This window comes from Rhincodon typus, chromosome 20 (assembly GCF_021869965.1).
Source record: "Rhincodon typus isolate 14 chromosome 20, sRhiTyp1.1, whole genome shotgun sequence".
NCBI lineage: Eukaryota > Metazoa > Chordata > Chondrichthyes > Orectolobiformes > Rhincodontidae > Rhincodon > Rhincodon typus.
Genome location: NC_063351.1, coordinates 22320208 through 22340748, shown reverse-complemented (window position 1 = coordinate 22340748; position 20541 = coordinate 22320208). Strand labels below are relative to the sequence as shown.

The window sequence follows — 20541 nt, the reverse complement described above, 5'->3', positions numbered from 1 at the left end:
CCCTTCTTCATTTTCTGAAGAAGGGTCTAGGCCCGAAACGTCAGCCTTCCTGTTCCTCTGATGCTGCTTGGCCTGCTGTGTTCATCCAGCTCTACACCTTGCTACCTACTGAAATGTGTTGGGTTCTTCAACTACTTCATTGCATGCATACCTATTTCTTTCCAATAGCAGCATCATTGAGAGAGCTCCTTAAGAAAGAATTACCTTGTGTATAACAGGAGGATTTCAATGGGACGTGGTTACTTGCAGAGATTTCCAAAATGCGCAAAGAGCACCTAATGGAACAACACTGAAGAACAGATGTCAGCTACAGGAAGTGGACCATAAGTCAGTTGTGCACAGTGAACGCAAAAGAACATATGAAGATGATGGTGTGGTGGAAATCCAAGACAATAATCTAGCATACACTGACATGTCTGCAGAACAAGATCCACACATCCAGAAAGTTATACCATACCAAGATTGTTAAACGATCGAAATGTCATATGGAATTAAGCACTCAGGATTGTAAAATTTACAAGCACAATATCTGTATAGTCAATTCTGCTATTAACCAATACTCATATATTTTTACTTGTAGCATAAAAGAACTATCTTTGAAAGAAAAGGAGATGCTGTATTATTGCCTTTGGAATGATATCCTTTTAAGAGCTCAACATACAAATGTGCCAAATACCCAGATGTTAATACAGCGCATAATCGCAAGCTCTCTGCACTATAGCTTTCTAGGCACTGGCTGTATCTTAAGATTATTTTACTGTATCTGTTAATTTAGCTGTAAATAAACCCATCGCAGATCTTCAAGAAAATAGAGTCCATGTATTTGATTTTTGTTGTAGTTAGATAATAAGAATATTAGGACAGATTTCTGCATTTCCTTTAACCTAGTTTCACTGGTATTATCATTGGTATTAATTAACTAAAACCTTAACAAAGTACATTTCAAAAATCCTGTAGCTTATTCAAATCTTATGCAAACTAATATTAGAGCAAATTGTGATTAAATACGTAAAGTTATCTTGCTCAAGTTTGTAAGAATGTGGTTTGAATAGAATAAAGAGATTTCAATAGAAGAAAGTAACCAGGTCAAATAGCTGAATTTCTTATTTCTATGAATAATAGGAGTAATACCTGTTCTTTTTCTATTAATGAGAGCCATTATTGAAATTGTGGGAACATTACTTTTGTAATATGTTTACCTGGAGTATGAACTCATTAGTGGCACCAATGAACCACTTATCCTGAATTAATATTGTGGCATTTGTTCATTTGGCAATGGAGTGTACAGTTATATTAGAGAATTAACAGTAGAAGAGATCTTGACTCAATATTGGTGCCATGCCAGTTGTCATGAGCTCCATAATGGAAGCTGCCCTACTAGATCGAGATGACCCTAAAATGTACAGGAGATCAGGTAAGTGTGAAGTTATATCACAAAGGTGGTGAATGCGATGTCAGTAATCGGATATCCTGGACTGAAGTGAGAAAACAGTTGCATGAAGACATGGTGTGTGCATTATTGTCTGGTAGCTACATGTGTGGCAAATTCATTGTGTTAAAAATGCCAAAGAAAGCTATATCATTATATGTATTTTCAAGGGTTAAACAGATAAAAAGAAATTCTGATGTATTTTTTGATTTGTGCAATTATATTATCCTAGATTATTATTTGAAATCAGCTTAATTTACTAACCTATAGATGAACCCTTAATCTTTCTGTTCCTGTTATTACTTTTATTTTTCCAGTTTGGTAAATTTGGACTATGCTGAAAGATAGGCCATCCTAGATATAGTTGAAAAGGTAGGGTAGAGGCCAAAATGAGGTCAGCCATGACTTTACCAATTGTCGAAGCAGACTTGAGGGGTTGAATGGCCTGCTACTGCTCTGAACTCTCATGTCCTTATGTTTTGTCATGTGCAATTTCTGTGGCAGTTTTAACTGGCAAGTTTAAATTTGTCTCTCCAAATAGAGTAGGTAGATTTGCTATCTCATTATCATGTTTGCTTTTGATTATGCTTTCTTTTGATTTTGCTTTCTTAAAGGAACTTTTCCTTACGTGATTGAAGCACCTCATTTTTCAGACAATCTGTCTGGAGTATTATTACAAAGTTAGGATCTCTTTTACAATTTGGGTACTTCACCCAGTATCCTAGCATTGAATAAGAGAATGAATGTTTCAAAAACAGCAGAGAACTTTCTAGGTGATATTTTTGTGAAGTTAGCAAGAGCACTGTTGTTCCTCAGTATGTACAAACATATTGCAAGTTCATCAGAGGCCCAAGTTTGTCCCTATCTTTTTAAATGATTATTCCTTCTTTTTCCTCAAAATCTACAGGAGTGATGTGGCCTTGATTGTTGCTTTCTAAAGATTTCTGATGGATCCTTCTGTTTTAAACCAACAGATTTTAAAATGTTGTAAAAACCATTTTTTAAAATGTTCTTTTTAAAAATGTGGACTGAAATGAGAAAGAAATGTCTTGAAACTCAGGGTTTTATAAGGATGGCTATATGGAATCATAGAATCCCTCCAGTGTGGAAGCAGGCCATATGACCGAACGAGTCCACACTGACCCTCCTAAGAGAATCCCATCCAGATCGACCCACTTAACTATCCCTGTAACACTGCATTTATGATGGCTAATCCACATAGCCTGAACATCCCTAGACAGTTCAGGGAACTGTCTGGGCAGTTTAGCATGGCCAGTCCACTTAACCCGCACATCTGTGGGAGGAAACCGGAACACCTGGAGGAAATCCACGCAGACACGGGGAGAATATGTAAACTTCACACAGACAGTCGCCTGAGAGTAGAATTAAACCTGGGTCCCTGCTGCAGTGAGGCAGCAGTGCTAACCACTGAGCTGCCCATATTGTTTGAAAGTAAGGAATTTGATGCCTTCTGTAAATCTTATTTGTGTAGCTGTGGGTTTCAGCAATGTGCAGACGAACTGGAGCCAAGGGGTTCTTCACAAGTGAGGCTGATTAGTTTGTGGACTGGGCACCAATTTTCAATGACAAAACCCCTCTGCCTACCAACAACAAGGTTATTGGTTGTCAGTTAGTTGAACAGCTTGGGCTTTGAGCATGACAGTGAGAAGCTGGTTGAGACCAGAAGATAAACCAGTGGATCTGCAGCATCCAAGAAACTCTCAGCCCTTTGTTCTCTGCAGTAAGCTACTTTAAACCTGAAAAAATACCCAACTTATTTCTTTTTTTTTCAGTAGATGCTGCAAGTTTTGACTTTAAATTAGACAAGCTAGAGACCTTTCATAAGTGAATTAGCCACCCTGTGCTTGTTGCAAACCTATGCAAGCATTTAGAAAAAGGAAGACTGAGGACAAATCTAATGACCTGTAATAAATAGTGATTCTTGTTAAGTACAGGAACCTGATCTATACTTTGTATCAACCTGGATCTGAAAATCAGGTAGTTTATGAATTTTGTTTAAAAACTTAAAATCTGTGATGACTGTGGGAGTAGCAGTGCTCAGTTTCATTCATACTATTCTGTGAGTTGTAACAATATGTACTTGATAATGAATTGATATTGGACAGATTTAAGAAAAAATCTGTCAGCTGGACTCAAAAAAAAAAGTCTGTCAAACAAACATAGTTTGCATCAGACTTGAATGCTTGTATTTCAATTGAATAACTCTCGTGTCTCAGATACCTGGATCAAAATTACTAATTTCTGCAGCTATATTGTCAAAATAAACTGAGCATGTTTTGTGTGAGTGACACTAGTTTTTACATTTGCTTAAGTATGTCAATACTACACTAAGTCTTGAATAAAATATTTTTTGTTTCACCAAACTAGTGCATTTCATTACTTTACTAGGTATTCAATTACTATTTAGTACCATTGAGCACAATCACAGTATTTGCACCTTTGGTTCATGATGAGAAATAAGAATTACACAAGGAGAGAGATAGTTTACATAATTCGGAAACAGACTTAAGTTCATTATTGGAAAATATAGTGAAGATAGAGATCAAAAAAATTCAGAAATGCAAGTGAATTTAAAGTAAACAATGCGTTTTCACACCATGATTTTTTTCATGCTTTTATATTGTTTCATATTATTCACCCTATGGATGTAGCTGTTTTGATATTTACAGGACAATACAAATATGATTGATGGTATTCAGTTCCATTAGAAAGTTGCTGCACTGATAGAATTCCAATATTATATAAAGTGCGTGGTTGTCAGGCATCGAATGCAGTGGTAAAATGCTTGTCTAATCTGTACAATCAATAATGCTTCCTTCGAGGTTCTGGCCATAATTTCTTTTAGACTTGTGTCTTCTACACTTCTCAAATTAACTCGATGATAATTTTCTGCTGTGATAATGAAATGACAAAGGTAATTGCACACTATATGTATATAGCTGAAAAAAACAATAAAATTAATCTGAATTAGCCTGACTTGTCGATGAGAAGTATTTATGATATGTAGCAAAGCAATAACGGAGGCTGATGTCATTATAGTAGGGATGCAAGTTATTGCTTTAATGTAATAGTGTTTGAAATTTTTTTAAAAAGGGAGAGACAATGTTATGGTTTGTAGGTGATTGTGCTTTTGAAATTAAGTTGTCGAGATTCTGATAATAGCCAACAATAATGCATTGAGAATGCAATATCTTTTATTGTGTTATGCCTAATTGCATTACCTTGTATTTGCTGTGCCTCATGTCAGCTTTGCAGAATCTGTAGTTAAAATGGTTTCACATTCTGATTTCTGGCAAGTTTACCAGACAATGCATGAAAGAAATAAAGTTTGTATTAATAAGTCACTCAATATATTTCAGTAAATCTGCTTCTGTCAGTAGCTAGTCTCAAAGCTACTCCTCATAATCCCAATACTAATATTTAATTCAGTTGTTTATCTGACTAACACAGAGCAGTTTCAATAATGTCAGATTATAATTTACTCGCTGTAAAGGCAGTAGTTACGTGAATATTTTAAGTTGTGCAAAGAAATATGGAATGTCATAATAATAACCCCATCAGTAGGTACCTTCAGAGTATTCCTATCATGATTAAATTACAGAATGTACTTAGTCATTGACACTACTTAAATGTTATCATGTGGCAAATCAGCAAAATCTGAACATTTCTACTTCAACAAATGTCTGGGGCTAAATTGGACAGCCCTGAAAATCAGAGTTGGGGTGGAAGGGTGTGCAATGCATCTCCTGGAGATGAGCTACATTCTGGCTGCATTAGTGATTGTATTGCCTGAACAAGAATGGAAGACAGCAAAGAAACAGGATTGAGAGTATGCCCCGTAGTTTACAGGGTGGCACGGTGGCTCAGTGGGTTAGCACTGCTGTGTAACAACAATGCCAGGGATCCTGGTTCGATTCTAGCCTTGGCTGACTGTCTGTGTGGAGCTTGCATGTTCTCCCCATGTCTTTGTGGGTTTCCTCCGGGTGTTCTGGTTTCCTCCCTTGGTCCAAAGTTTGTAGCATAGTTGGATTGGCCATGCTAAATTGTCCAGAGATGTGTAGGGTATGTGGATTAGCCACGGTAAATGCAAAGTTACAGGGATAGAGTAGCGGAGTGGAACTGGGTGGGTTGCCCTCTGGGGGGGCAATGTGGACTGTATGGACCAAATGGCCTGCTTCTACATTGTAGTGATTCTATGCCATACTGGAAGTTTTGATGCAGGAGGTAGATAAGAAAAAACAAGAGTAAAACAGCAAAAACACAGTTTGTTTGCAAGGATGAGATTACACACTGTTTCAACTGGAGAAGGCTCAAATGAGGATTTCAGTGAATCATAGAATCCCTACAGTGTGAAACAGACAATACTGCCCATTGAGTTCACATTGACCTTCCAAACAGCATCCCACCCTATCCCTGTAACGCAGCATTTCCTATGGTTAATCCACCTAACCTACGCATCCTTGGACACTACAGGGCAATTTAGTATGGTCAAACTACCTTCCAACCTGTACATCTTTGAGACTGCAGAAAGAAAAAGGTTGATGAAATGTGCAGTGAAGCTTCTGGTAGCCTTGTCATAGAGCCTATGATCTCTGTCAAGGAGCAAGCAGGAGTCTGGCTGAAACACTCAGAGTTTCTTCATTTGAGTTTGCAGCTTCTCCTTTCCTGCATGAAAATGGTGGCCAACTCCATGACAACACTTTCTGGTCTATTCATGATACGATTCTAATGACTGATTTGCCAGATTTCACTGCAGCACATATAGAAGATATGGAGTGTCAGAGCTTTATTGGAAGTTGAGACTGAGGTCACGAAGTCTCGGCTTGGTTCATTGCAAGCCCAGCTCGCTGCCATGTGGTTCCAATTGCTTTTATCATGGTGTGGATGTCAATGATTAAGTTCTTCAGAGTTTTGGATCCAAATCCTGGAATTCCCTCTCTCATGGCATTGTGGGTCAACCCACAGCAGGAGGACTGCAGCGGTTCAAGGAGGCAGGTCACCACCACCTTCTCGAGGCCAACTAGGGATGGGCAAGAAATGCTGGCCAGCCAGCGATGTCCACATCCCACAAATGAATAGAAAAAAAATTAAAGCAGTACAGCAATCTTTGGTCTCATGGATTGTTGAATTGATGTGGCACCACCCTGGGATAGTATTTATGGCTCCATGGCATCAACTGTTTTCTCGCAGGGTGGTGGTATTTTTTACTCTGATCTTTCTGTAACAATATCTACTTTATAGCCTGTCAGTGAGACAACTCAGACTACAGATACCCATGACAAAAGTGGTGCAGTCCAAAGCTAAGTCTTCAAAATCTCGAGCTGCTTCAGGGCATCCAGTAAAGTGATCTGGATTCTCCCCCATTGAAAATTAGCTGTTCTCCACCTGCAGTCACTGGGTGGTACCATGAAAGAATGCAAGACCAGGAAAGAGCTGTACTAACAGAGTGCAAAATGTGATTAGTTAAGTATGTTACAGCATATTTGGTGAGTTGGTATACAAGGCTGTTTTGTGGTGGCTTTTATTTCAGGGTTGCCATCACAAAGGTGTGGAACGTTTGAGGAAAATAGATCTGATGTTCTTTTCAGGGGGAATCAGAGTCAGATGACAACCTGTCTGGAACATTGAGCATTGTTACTTCCTCCCTTTCTCATTATCTTCCTTCTCCTGTTCTTGAGCTCGTAACAGACCACTGCCCTTATGATGGTCAGGTTGTGAATGGTTTACTATTTCATGGGATGCGAGCATCTTTGGCAAGCATTGGACTTATTGATAAACTGAGTGGCTTGCTCAGCCATTTCAGATGGCAGCCGTGAGTCAACCGCATCGCTGTGAATCTGCAGTCACATGTACATCAAACTGGGAAAGGAGGCAGATTTCCTTGCATAAAGGACATTAGTGAGTCAGGTTTTTCCAACAATTGATGATTGTAATGTTGACCATGAAACTGAGAAGTTTTATATTCCTCATTAATTAATTGAGTCTAAACTTCACTTAGCTGCTTAGCTGGGATTTGAATCCATGCTTCCAGAGCATTAGTCTGGATTACTAGTCAGGTGATTACCATAGCCAGGTGACATTGCCATTGTGTCTCCATTTCTCCATGCAACAGACTACAATGAATGGGAATATGGGAAAGGAAAGTGAAGGAGGAGGGTAAGGTGATCTATCAAAGCATGCAGCCTCTGATGATGCAGGAACTGGAAACGCTTGGCCTCTACTTCCTGTTCTATAGGTTTTTTTTTCTCCTTTAGCATACCTGCGGTATGGGAACGTGCCATTTGGCCCAACAAGTCCGCACCATCCCTCCAAACAACATCCCACCCAGACCTATCTTCTTACCCTTTCCCTGTAACCCTACATTTCCTATGGCTAATCCGCCTAACTTACACACCTCTGGACACTATGGACAATTTAGCATGGCCAGTCAGCCTAATCGGCACCTCTTTGGACTGTGGCAGGAAACCAGAGCACCCAGCAGGAACCCACGCAGATACGGGGAGAACGTGCAAACTCCACACAGTCACCCGTGTGCCTGGCGCTGTGAGGCAGCAGTGCTAACCACTGAACCACTGTGCTGCTGTTACTTAACGAATCCTCTATCTGTGCTCAAGAATTAGCCCAAATCCACAATCTTTTATCTTATGGGACTGGAGGAGATCACATTGGAACTGAGGAGTAAGATGATGGGATTTGAAAAATCAACATGTATCATGAGTGGGAGTCAATGCAGGACAATGAGAACCAGGATGATAGGGGATTGGAACTTGTTGTGAATTAATGTATGGGCGTCAGATTTGGATGACTAAAATTTACGATGGGTAGAATGTGGGAGACCAGCTAGGGGTGTATTGGAATAATTGAGCCTAGATGTAATAAAATCCTGAATGACCTTGATACCATAGAGCCACAAATACTCTCCCAGGGCGGTGCCTCATTAATTCAGCAATCTGTGAGACTACAGATACTGTACTGTTGCAAAATCCTGAGCTCAGATGGGCATTAATTCTGGTGATGTCACTGTGGTGGAAACAGGTGATATTAGTCTGTTGACACCAAGATTGTGAACTGACTGGCTTAATTTCAGTTGGAAGCAGCATTTGGAATGGGTACTGTAAAGGATGCCTTTATTCTTCCTAGAATTTCAATGGAGAATGTTTCTGCTCATCCATTACTGAACGTTGGGCAAACAGTTTGTTAAAGTAGCAACAGTGGAGGAGTTGGGAGAAGTGGGAGTGAGTTAAAATTAGGTGTCATTGGTCTACATGTGGAAACTAAAACTGTATCACCAATTTGTTGAATTTTAAAGAGAAATGGGATGGGCCCCAAGAATAGATCTTTAAGGACACCATAAGTAACAGTGTTGAGAGCAAGAAGAGTGGCCATTGTGAGAGATGCTCTGGTTGTGGTTTGACAGTTAATAGAATCAGCTGAGGGCAGTCCCATCCATATGGATGACAGCAGAGGGGTTTTGGTGGGGGATGGGAGATTGTGTAGTCAACAGTGTCAAAGGCTGCAGACGATTTGACAGGAGGATGAGGAAACATTTATTTTTCTCAAAGTTATGTGGGATGTCATTTGTGACTTTGATAAGTACCATTTGGATCCCGTGGCAGGGCTAGAAACTTGTCCAACCTGATAAAGATTAAAAATTTCCTCTGCAGCAGAACCCTTTTGCAATCTTATTCTCTGGTTACCTGACAATGAACCTTTTTTTTTTGTCTCTCTCTGCACTGGCAGAAACCCATCTGTGTCCAGTTGACTGAGTCTCCACTGAGATGACCTCAACTTGATACAAGTCTTCAGGGTATGTGCAATGCCACTATTTGTGCTGATAGCTGCAAGTGTCAGATCAAATGACTGGATTTCTTCATGCACGCTCGTCTTTTTGTTCTCTCACTGCCTGCTTGGAATACTGTGGCTGAGCATGAATCAGTTTTGTGTGTCTGAAAGCTGGAACTCGGAAAGGGTGTTGGGATGGGAAGCTACAGATTCCTGGTCACAATATCAACTTGCAATTCGTTAGTGAGATGACAATGAAGTGGGAGTTTAAAACAGGCATAAAATGGGAGCACAATGTCATGCTCAATGTCCGCAGTGATGCCAGATTCCAGAGGTACTATCATAGCTGGTTCCAAGGTGCTGAGAACTGGCTTCTCCATGGGCCCAGAAGATGTAGGAACCCTGCACTCTGTCAGTTCTCCCGCTCTGTTGTGTGCCACTATGTCCTACAGAATTGAGAGCTAAATGGTGGTGAATGTCAAATAGTAATATGCCTCCTGTGTCCATGATCTGATAGTCAATGTGGAAGCAGCAAAGGGTGACTGTGAGAGTGACAGCATTGGTAAATGTCAGGTTGAGATAATAATTTCTAGATGTTAGAAGTAAATGTTGAGGTTTTCCTCTTAGGTGTATGACTGAGCAGCAAACCAAAAGGTCCCTGTGCAATTGGCCCACTTAAAATAGTGCATTCATAATCCCCCACCTGTGTGCTCCCTAAAAAAGGTGTAGATTGGTCATTGATACCTTGGAGTGCTGTTGGGTGAGTGATGCGCATGTGGTTTACCAAGCAGAAAGAGTGGTAAGGTGGTGAGAGATGTCATGTGAAGGGGCATTCCCTGGCCTTGAAACTGATGTCACTAGACCTCAGAACTGCATCCTCACATCCAAATGTTGGGCGTTAACCTCACTGGCCACTTGCTCACACTCCATTCTGATGGTGGGCCTCACGGCCTCTTCTCTTCTCTCGCCCACCCACTTCCAAAGAGTAATGCCACCTGCAATGTATCCACCCCTCAGGAATACCACTTTGTTCTGATCTGGTGTTCTATTTTCCATCTTTTAAATTGCAGGGATATTATTCTGCTAGCTTCCCTTGACAAGGGACAGCTGGCCTTTAAGAGAAGTGCTGGTAAAACCACTTTATCTCAACACCATGCAGTTTTCCTCCTTACTGATTTGCATTGGTTGGTGGCAGCGAGAGGGAAACCATAGAAGTAAACCTCTTTGGACCATTGCTATATTCAGATCAATGAAGTATGAACACCAAACCTGACTGCTGTCCAGTTTCAACAGAACCAGTTTAGACCGGTTACTTGTCACAATCCTTGCATCCAAAAGATTAATGTGTATGACTTTTTAAGCCCTTCGTATTTCCACAAGCTCAGCAAGAATCAGTAGGGAAAGAAAAAGACATTCATCTGTAATGTGGGTGATGATCTGTGTTGATGTTGGTAAGGTGGTGTTGAGGTTGTGTCCTTCAAACTGTCGAATTCATGTTCACCTGGGCGTAGAAGCACAGGAACAGGCTCTTCAGCTCACAAGTGTTTAAGAGATGCTGCAAACTAAAGCAGAAAGGTCAAAAGGAGCAGACTAAGCCCTAAAACAGACTCGGAAGCTAATCAATATCATGACCTGCCTGTCTTGCATACTCTGGCTCATGTACATGTACACTAGCATATTCAACAAGATGCCATGAGATATGGGTTATAGGGGAATTGGGCGGAAAAGTGTAAGTGCTCTTTTTCTAATGAACTGACACCTGTAGTGGCAAAACCTACCAACATTATGAAACTGACTTTTGTGATTTGTCTTTCTTGTAATTTTGACCAGAATGATAGAGGTTTAAGAGCACAGTTCAGTTACTCAAAATTTCACTATTGAGAAAAATGCTGTCCAAAACCTGACGCATATTGTGCTCAGATCAACTGAATAAAGTGACCCTCAATCAGTGTATCCTTACATTGAACATGCACTATTATGAGGACATAAGATGCTGTTGTACTAAGGTCAGTAGAACACAGCTATTGCCAATGTGTCTCAAAAATAGAGTTCTGAAAGTCAGAATATCTGAAAGAGTGAACTTTCGTAGTGAAATTATTTTTGTGCTTCTCATTTGTAAACACAGTATAATAGCACATTAGTAACAGCAAATACCACAATGAGTTATCTTTAAAGTTCACGGCATTTGATCTCAGTCTTATCATTCTGAGATTACTTTCAGAAATTTGTACTCCAAGGATATTAAAATAATCTTTGTTTAAGAATAAAAAATTTCAGGATTGTGATGTCTAAAGTCTTGCCATTATGTTCACAATAGAATCTATAGAAATTTGAAATAATTTCTTAATGGTCCAATTTGAGGCTGAATTTTTGATGTTGCTTTGGACTGACTCCATAAGTGGGTTTTATAATTCAATCCTATGAATACTGCATTCTACTGTCCAGAAAGTGAAGTTAAAACAGGGTGCGCTATAAAGTCACAGTGTGGTTTTCCTTCCACAGGGCGTTTTACCTGATGCCGGCAATGCTTATGTTATCTCCCATTACGTAAGTACCTGGGCATAGATATTGTGGTATGGAAGAATTGAACAGGCGTTTATTATAACTAAATATTGTGTTCAAATATTATATTATTCAGCTCTACCCAGTGTAACAGATCAGCCTTGGTAATGTCTCCAACCTCCATAGTCTAGAGCATCAGTGTCAATGAAGAGAAATAGCTTGATAGAGTCATACAGCATGGAAACAGACCCTTCGGTCCAACTAGTCCCTGTGTGGGTTGGATGAATTGCTCAGAGTGTCAGACGTACATACTCATTCTAGCACCTGGCTTCTACCTGACTTCAAAGTCAAATCCTTAGAGATGGTTGGCTGATCTGATTGTGTCTTGCCTGATCTGTTTCTTCACAGAGAGTATGGTATGAATCTCATGAACTATGATTACACCAAGATTTGTGAATATTAATAGTCCTGCCACTGATGGACCATTTATATCGTTCAGGTAGAGGGTTTCTAGAAGCCAAGGTAAGCTTGTATATTAGCACTGCAGTATAATTCTGCCAATGCACATTGGTAATCAGATAAACACTGTGAGGCAGGCTTTACTGTGGAGTGCCATTTGCTGAGGTACATCTCTTTCAGGATGCATAGTGGTAATGTGTAGGTTCTAACTCCTGTGTTGATTTAGCTTTTAGTGTGTGTTGGCCTACCCTTCCAGGACATTTGATATCTGTGGTTGCAAAATTTTTGATTGCCTTATACTGTTAACATGGTGTGTGAGGTTAGCAATAAGCAAAGCTTGATCATTTCTGAAATTTACCTTTTGCTTATCTGAACCTGATTATTGTGTTTGCTTTCATGCACATTCTTGATGCTTTGCTTGCTGTCAGTATTTTGGTATCAGGCCATCTATAGTCAGTTCTGCTATAAGGCGTGTTTCTCCAATGCGAGTTGGCATTAATGTGATTGAAGAATTTAGACCACTGTATGTAGAACGCAAACTTTCCTTACCTGCATTGGTTATAACGTGATTCTGGCCCCGTTAGTTTAAATGGTGCGGCTATAGCGTGATTTTCTTATAACATGAGATCGCATGAGAATGGAACTATTGCGTTATATCAGAACTGACTGTAATTCATAACTCTGTTTTGTTCTGGAATCTGCATCTATTTCAGATTTTGATGGTTTGGTCCACTTTGCTGACTGTAGCAATATTGCTGGCTGCACCAAAAGCTTATGATTGTTGTTAGAGTGCCACTTGTTTGGTTTATACTTGTATTCATCCTCAAGTAATGTGCCAACGGTATGGCCCTTTTACATGCCCAAATATGGTTCCTAAGGCCTTAATTGGTATAGAAATAATAACTGACTCAGTTAGCCTCTCAAACAGTTCGGCTTTGGGAAGGTCACACGCATGGCCCTTGCTGTGACATTTTCCTACAAACTGGTCAGTAGACTCTTGAGGTTGCTTCCTGTTTGATATGAGATGGAATCTGATAATCCTGCCATTAATTCTCAGCTTGAGAACATTCAGGATCTTTCTAATAATGCTTAGAAAGACCAGATGTGTTAGTACTGTGAAGCCCCGATTTTGCAATGATAAGCGATGTTTTTAGAGCTTTATCTTAGGATCATCTATTTCTTGATCTGTAAAATAGAGCTACATATGTGGTTGAACAGTCATAATTCAGCAAGGATACTGCTGGATGCCCAGCACTTAATTAGCTTTCTGTTATCCACAAATCTATCTTAAAACCATTCGACTTTATAACTTTAAGTTATGTGGCCTGAGCTTGTTGGTACAGATTTAAATTTATCTTTGCTAACAACACAGACTTTACAGCTTCTGTTCTGAGAAATTGTTACTTGTGTATTGACTGTCAGAAATAGAATGTTCTCCCAAATTTTCTGTAATGCACTTCAGTGGTTTTGTATTTCCATTCAAAAGTACATGCCAACCTTTTCATTTTATTTTGCCAAAATAAGGCAATCTGATGCATTTCCTTTGTTTTGGAAGAACTTACATTCCAGGCAAAGGAAATTAGCCCTATTTTATTGATTGTTGATGTCCTATCGACCGATCTGTATGGCAGTCTGTACTATCAGAAACACATGCTGCTAGAAGTTGAGAAACGATATCCTTGTCTGAATTTGCTGATGTCTAAAGCTGTTATCTGATTGATTTTCCAACAGTTTCGTGACTTTCTATCAGAAACATTTTGTAGATGGGTACAATGTTAAGAATGGTATGAGTTTGCCTCCAACAGGGTGCTTTAACTGATGTGGCAATGAGTACATGTGGTCCAGCACTAACAAAATGTATTAAGTGTATGTGTGGCAAGTGAGACGCTTGCCAAAAAAAAGGCCATCTTCTAAGTAAACAAAATCTGGCTGCCCATCAACAGTTTTCACTATTAATCTGAGGCTCGTGAGTAGTACTCTGCCCGTGCTTAAACTTGTATGTGGCTTCCCAGTTCCACAGTATTGTGATGGTCAGTGGTCAGAGTAAAAGTGGTTTCTTGCTTGTTGTGCTGCAAATAAAAGTCCATTTTGTTTCCCTTTAAGTAGTATTACATGTACGTTAATATGGATGTGCCTTTGTTGCTAATGCAAATGCACTACATTATGCACTTTGTGGGAGATGCAGACATTTTGGTGATAAATCAATGGTGTTATTAATGATGTACTGAGGAAACACCAGATTTTGCATCTTTTTTGCACTGGTAATATTAGCAGGCAGAAGGTAACCCAACCAATGAAAAACTGAAACATAAACAGAAATTGCTAGAGAAACTGACCAAGTCTGGCGTCATCTGTGGATAGAAAGCAGAGTCAACATTTCAGCTCTGTGACCCTTCATCAGAAATAGAAAGCTGAAACTATGCTGCCTTGGATCTTTAAGAGAGTTTTGATATTTTCCGCATTATCGATGAACTGAAAGATCCTATAGTCCAGAATATTAGACAAATCTAAGTAAGAACATCTCACTTGTGACACCAGTTGAAAAGCAAAAAGCTGTCTTCGACAGATGGATATTTCTCCTCATGTCTTTGGAATGTTGTAAAGCTTGGTTCACCGTAGTTCACAAGATAAGTGCAATGAGAAAAAAATGGAAGGATTGAGTGAGAGAGCTCTATAAAGGTGAACGTTTTTAAAAACAAAACAACAATAAAGAGAAGGTATTCGCAACCAGAAAATGGAATAAACGTATACTTTTAGTCTGGTCAAGGAATGACTATTCCACTGATCCTGAATGTTCAGGTTTGTTATTGTAAAGATGAACGTGCACGTTTCAAAGTTACTGAAAAATTGTGTCCTGTCATAGATCCCTGTGCTGCAACTTAGCAAGATAAAATGCTACATCACATAACTACTATAATTACACCTCTTTAGAATTCTCATTTAAACCATACTGTAGTTCCATCCAGCTTCTGAATTAGTTCCACCAAAGTTAGTAGTTGAAATCTTATTTGTTTCAGAAATGTTTGGAACACTCACATGCACAGAGGATCTCCCCCCACCCCACCCCCTCAGCTAATGAGGATACTGAGCATGATGAAAATTCGCTGCATTTTACAATCTGAAGGCAGTCAATAGGTGTCAATGGAAAACAAAAGAGATTTTCCTAGTTAAAAGGGAGCATATGTCGCTCTACAATACCAGCATCACGAAACAAAATCTTTTATTCAATCATCCACTTGAAAGAGAAAAGTGCACATTTATGGACTTCAGTTGCATCCTTTATTTCAATAAGGAATGCCAAGCAGACTGGTACAGCCACCTAAGAATAACCTGATCCATAAATACACATTTATGAAATCTCACCAGATGGTGTAGAATAGGTCTGGTCAATGTGACAATGTAACTACCTTCACTGATGTACATCTGGAACATATCCTGTCATTAAACAGTTAAACTATTGTCATTGCACCACTTAACACTGAGGCTGATTCTGTGAAGATCCTAACCACTGATCCCTCCTTTTACAGCTACATTCCAAGCTGCGTGGGCACTGGATGCGAATGAATGCTGTCCTTTTCATTTTTTGAATGTCACAAATCATGCATTTAAATCAGGTTTTTTCCAAATTATTCTCTTCTTGGATTTCACCTTCATCTGCCAAAATACTTTATAATTACTAAGAAAAGGATTTCTTATGGATAGTGTGCCTGGTTGTGAGGCTGTCTTTTGTGAACCATACTTAAATAATCATTTCAGTTGGAGATCATCCAGTGTTTAGTATGTATAATATTCCAATTAATATTATTATATTTTGAATGACTCGCTTACTTAAAAGATGCTGAAACCGCAGTGATACACAAAGTAGACATTGAAATAAGAATTTTCAGTGTCCAAAACATATTATGTTTTCTTACTAGTGGATCTTAAGCCGTGGATTAAATTAGTGGTATGGTTGAAATAGCACAGAAATTTCCAATGAAGTCATTAATTAGTACCATACGGCATGATTTCTTATTTCAATGTCTACTTTGTGTATCATTGCGGTTTCAGCATCTTTTAAGTAAACGAGTCATTCAAAATATAATAATATTAATTGGAATATTATACATACTAAACACTGGATGATCTCCAACTGAAATGATTATTTAGGTATGGTTCACAAAAGACAGCCTCACAACCAGTTGTTATTTAAGAGGGCAACTGACAATTTTGGATGAAGTTGTTTTTATACAGAATTTTATGCAAGTCATGAATTCCCTTTAAAGTTTTGTTTCTTCTGCTTTTTTATTGAAGGCCTTAGCATTGATATCTAAATGTCAAACGGCATCAGCTACTCTTATAAAGTAGCTTATGATTTTTGACACATATACACAAAAAATAGTGAAACTACCTAATGTTTTTATCCATATTAATATTTTAGTACTGAATCATCATCAGGAAATGTAAATTCTTGTACATGTCATCACCCTTGGTGCACTTGGACATGGAATAGAAGATATTGGGCCAGAAATGTAATTTGGTTTTAAAATGTTTTTCTAAATTTATGTTGTAATAGTCAACAAGACTATGGGGAATGTTTTTAAACTGATTGGACAGAGATAATGTTTTCAGTCTGTTTTCAGTGTCCGTTTTAGAAAACCAAAAAAAAAATAGAATTCAAAGGTTTTTTTTTCTTAATAATTGATTTTTCATAGAACAGATTTAGCTGAAATTAATCTTTTAAACTTCAAGTCATTGTAATCTGATCTGGTTAATGGATTTTCTGCCATAGATAAGTGTTTTCTGAAATGAATGATCAAAAACAAGGAAAACTTGTGTTTCTATCTGAGAACATTATTCAGTACATCCTGAAAATGTTGCTGTTTCATTTCAACTTACCACTACGTTTCAACTGAACTGGTTGCTGCAGTAATCAGAGTTGACCACTGTGCGTTACTATTTCTGTGTGATAATATGTTAATTATTGATGAATGACCTTGATATCTGCTATCATTTTAGATAAATTATTGATATAGAACAGGATGTTGACAGTTATTTTGTACAGGATTTCTAGGCTTTAATGTTAGTGGTTACCAGTCATAAATATGGTGTAGACAGCCCCTGTTGGGACTAGGGTTATGGTTGCAGATTCCGCGGATGTTGATACATTTCATGATTTGGTTTACACTGTTCTTGTATGATAATAACCATTCAACATTGCCCCATTTTGCATTTTATTTCAATGTTGTTCAGTTAATGGGGTACTGTAGAGTTGTGAGATTTGGTTTTAAATTTGTATTCTGCCAGTGCACTGTTGAGCTGCATGACCCAACCACTACCTTTTTGGAGCAGCCTGTGCCACCTCCTAACTCACCTTCCTGCAGCTGACCCTCAAATTGCAGAGTTCAGGCTTCAGAACCTGAATTCCCTTTGAATGAACATCCAGATCTAGTTTGAAGCCACTGTTCCAGGATGTGAAAGCATAAATCCTAAAAATACAGAACTACCAAGCTGGGGATGTAAAAATCTATGTCGTCATTGCAGTCACATTCCCAGCATTCAAGTGCTGTTGCTGTTCCCCTCTCACAACGAGAGTTCAGGAGAGGGCAGCAATGTGTGGCAGGTTCAGTGTGCGGAAGAATTAGTGAGTGGGTCAGTCTTGGGAAGACTGTAGGCCACTGGTTTTTAATGAAAACAAATGCAGTAGTTATATTTAGGTTCTGTAGGACCTCTGTTAACAGAATAAAATCTTTGCACATAACATTGTTAAATTTCCACACTGGCATATGAAGAAGCCTCCAAAATCTAATTGGTTAAAAATATATGGTTCAAAAAATAATTTTCTACTTGCATGCTATTTATCCTTCTCACCACACATCCTACTCTCTGACAAGTTGGAGGATTGGCACCGATAAGGTGATTAGAGAGGTGGAGAAGTTAAAAGCTGGAGAAGTAGTGTGAGAAAGGACCCTCAACATCCAGGATAGTCAGAGAGTAGGATGTGTGGTGAGAAGGATAAATAGCATGCAAGAGGTAAGTAGGGGAAATTATTTTTAGAACCATATATTTTTAACCAATTAGATTTTGGAGGCTTCTTCATATGCCAGTATGGAAATTTAACAATGTTATGTGTCAAAGATTTTATTCTGTTAACAGAGGTCCTACAGAACCTAAATATAACTACTGCATTTGTTTTCATAGGAAAGCAGTGATCTGTTTAAAGTTTTTTCACTTAAAGTAGTGATTTTCAGTTTGCAACCACAATTTTACGTGAGGACTGACTATTCATTTGCTGAACTTTACTTTAGTTGTCCTCAGTTTGTTGTTTAGATGAGGTCAAAAGTCACATGACACCAGGCCATAGTACAACAGTTTTATTTGAAATCACAAGTTTTCATAGCACTACCCCTTCATCACCTGACCAAGGGGCAGCACTCCAAAAGCTTATGATTTCAAATATACCTGTTGGACTTCAACCTGGTGTCTTGTGACTTTTGACCTTGTCCACCCCAGTCCAACACCGGCACCTCCACATTATGTTGTTTAGACATATGTCTCTAAGCAAGTTGTAGGCTTTGAAGCTGGATGAAATGGAACAGGGAATCTTCTAACATCAGAGACAGGGGCTTAGGAACAATGGATGTGAGAAACAATACCTTTAATATCTGAGCTGAGAATTTCCTGGCATAGTGAGAGTTGGAAAGCGTTCAGAATCTACAAAAATTCATTAGTGTGATGTAGGAAAGAAAAAAACATTGGAAAATAAAAGAATTTTGTGTAATAGTGACAGCCTGAGAAAAATTCAGAGCCTGAACCATATTTTTATCTTTCACTTTCAAAAAGAGTAAAGTTGGAAACCATCAACTTTTCATTTCATGTATATGAGGCACAGCATGTTTGAAAAGATATAACCACACAAGCTTTTAATTTTTAGTGTAACACTGTCTGACATAGTGCATTTAAAGAAATAGAAAATATGGTGCACATCCTGTTTCATTAAATAGCTATTAATTTTTATATTGCTATAAAAAAGCATAAATCAGGATGTTGGTTCCTGCAGTACATAATGTTTTTGGCGCTGCACCTGTAGAAAGCTAGTATGAATGCTGGAAATTGATATAAGCTGTTTTTTAACGGTATATCACTCCCGTGTAAATGAGTGACAGCAGGTTTGGGCTGAGGAATGGTGGAATTAGCACAAAATATGTGTAAAACCAATTTCCTCGACCTTTAGTGCTGAAAATGAATGTAACGCTATATCTGTGTTGCTGTTTGGGACAGAAAATTCTGTCAATTCTGGCCATGCCCTGAGTTATAGTTGAATCGAAAACAGGGGAGTGAGCAGAGAGGTCAGAAATGACATTGAGTCAGTGGAATTCAGGGCTGAAGTTTAAAGAGAGGGACTTTGAAGACAGGGTTCAAAGTAGGAAAGAAAATATTAGCATGGGGATTATTTTCCAGATGAATTGAATTCCAGGATTAAAATGCCAGTTTGTTCCAATAGTTTTTTCAAAAAGGATTTTTCCACACTATTTAATCAATGGAGTTGTTAACTTAATGATTAGAAACTTAGAAGTATCTTGAATTGGAATTGCTAATCTCTGCCTGATTTTTGTTTTTATCCATTAAGCATGCTGCTGAGTAAAAATCTGCACTTCTATTGGAATCTCTTGAAACATGCTCCATTGTAAATCAACCAGCTGGAAATGACTGCAGATTCTACAATGTAACCTATGAGGTGGTCATTGAGTGTTTCTTTAGCTTTGCCACAATCTGGAGAGACAGTCACATGAACAAAGCTCTAAATATTTGCAAGTAAGGTTTTTCATGCTATCACAGGGAATTACCAAGACTCTGTACTGCGCTGTGACTAGAGCGTCATGACGGATGTACAAAAACCGGAGCCATGGTATGGAAATCTTGCCACCATGCTTAAACTGCAGGCATTCAAGGCAAGCCAGCTTTGAACTTCATTTTTTTAAAAATATGCAGTACACCACAAATTGCTTAGAAGTCACTCCATTTGTGTTCCATCAGATTGTGTTATCACTTTGAGTGTAGAAACTGTGATAGCTATCTGTTATTTTCCATATTAATGGCACATAGTTCTTCGGTAGAACATGGGTCTTTTCCACCAAAAAGAACAGGTTATTGGGAATACAGAGATAACAAGGTGTAGAGCTGGATGAACACAGCAGGCCAAGCAGCATCAGAGGAGCAGGAAGGCTGACGTTTCGGGCCTAGACCCTTCTTCAGATTGGGAATACTGTCTTTTCTAAGGAGGGAACTACTACAGTGAGGCTCAATCCAAAATAAGGTGTTTCCCAACACAAACAGCACAGGTTCAGTTCCCACACTGGCTGAGATTA

At 38.8% G+C, this 20541-nt stretch overlaps 1 protein-coding gene across 11 annotated transcripts in view; it reads left to right on the top strand.

The window, feature by feature from the left end:
* Nucleotides 1-20541, top strand: part of mgmt (O-6-methylguanine-DNA methyltransferase) — a 356274-nt gene that overhangs the window by 47597 nt on the left and 288136 nt on the right. For 6 of the 11 annotated variants that reach the window (XM_048609132.1, XM_048609137.1, XM_048609133.1 and 3 more), the window contains one exon: nt 11735-11779. The exons of 4 other annotated variants lie outside the window; for them this stretch is intronic. In XM_048609132.1, coding sequence (XP_048465089.1) covers nt 11735-11779 — 45 coding nt within the window. Of the gene's footprint in view, nt 1-11734; nt 11780-12161; nt 12257-20541 lie in introns of those variants that run through there. One more of the 11 variants, XM_048609138.1, reaches the window with a different exon arrangement.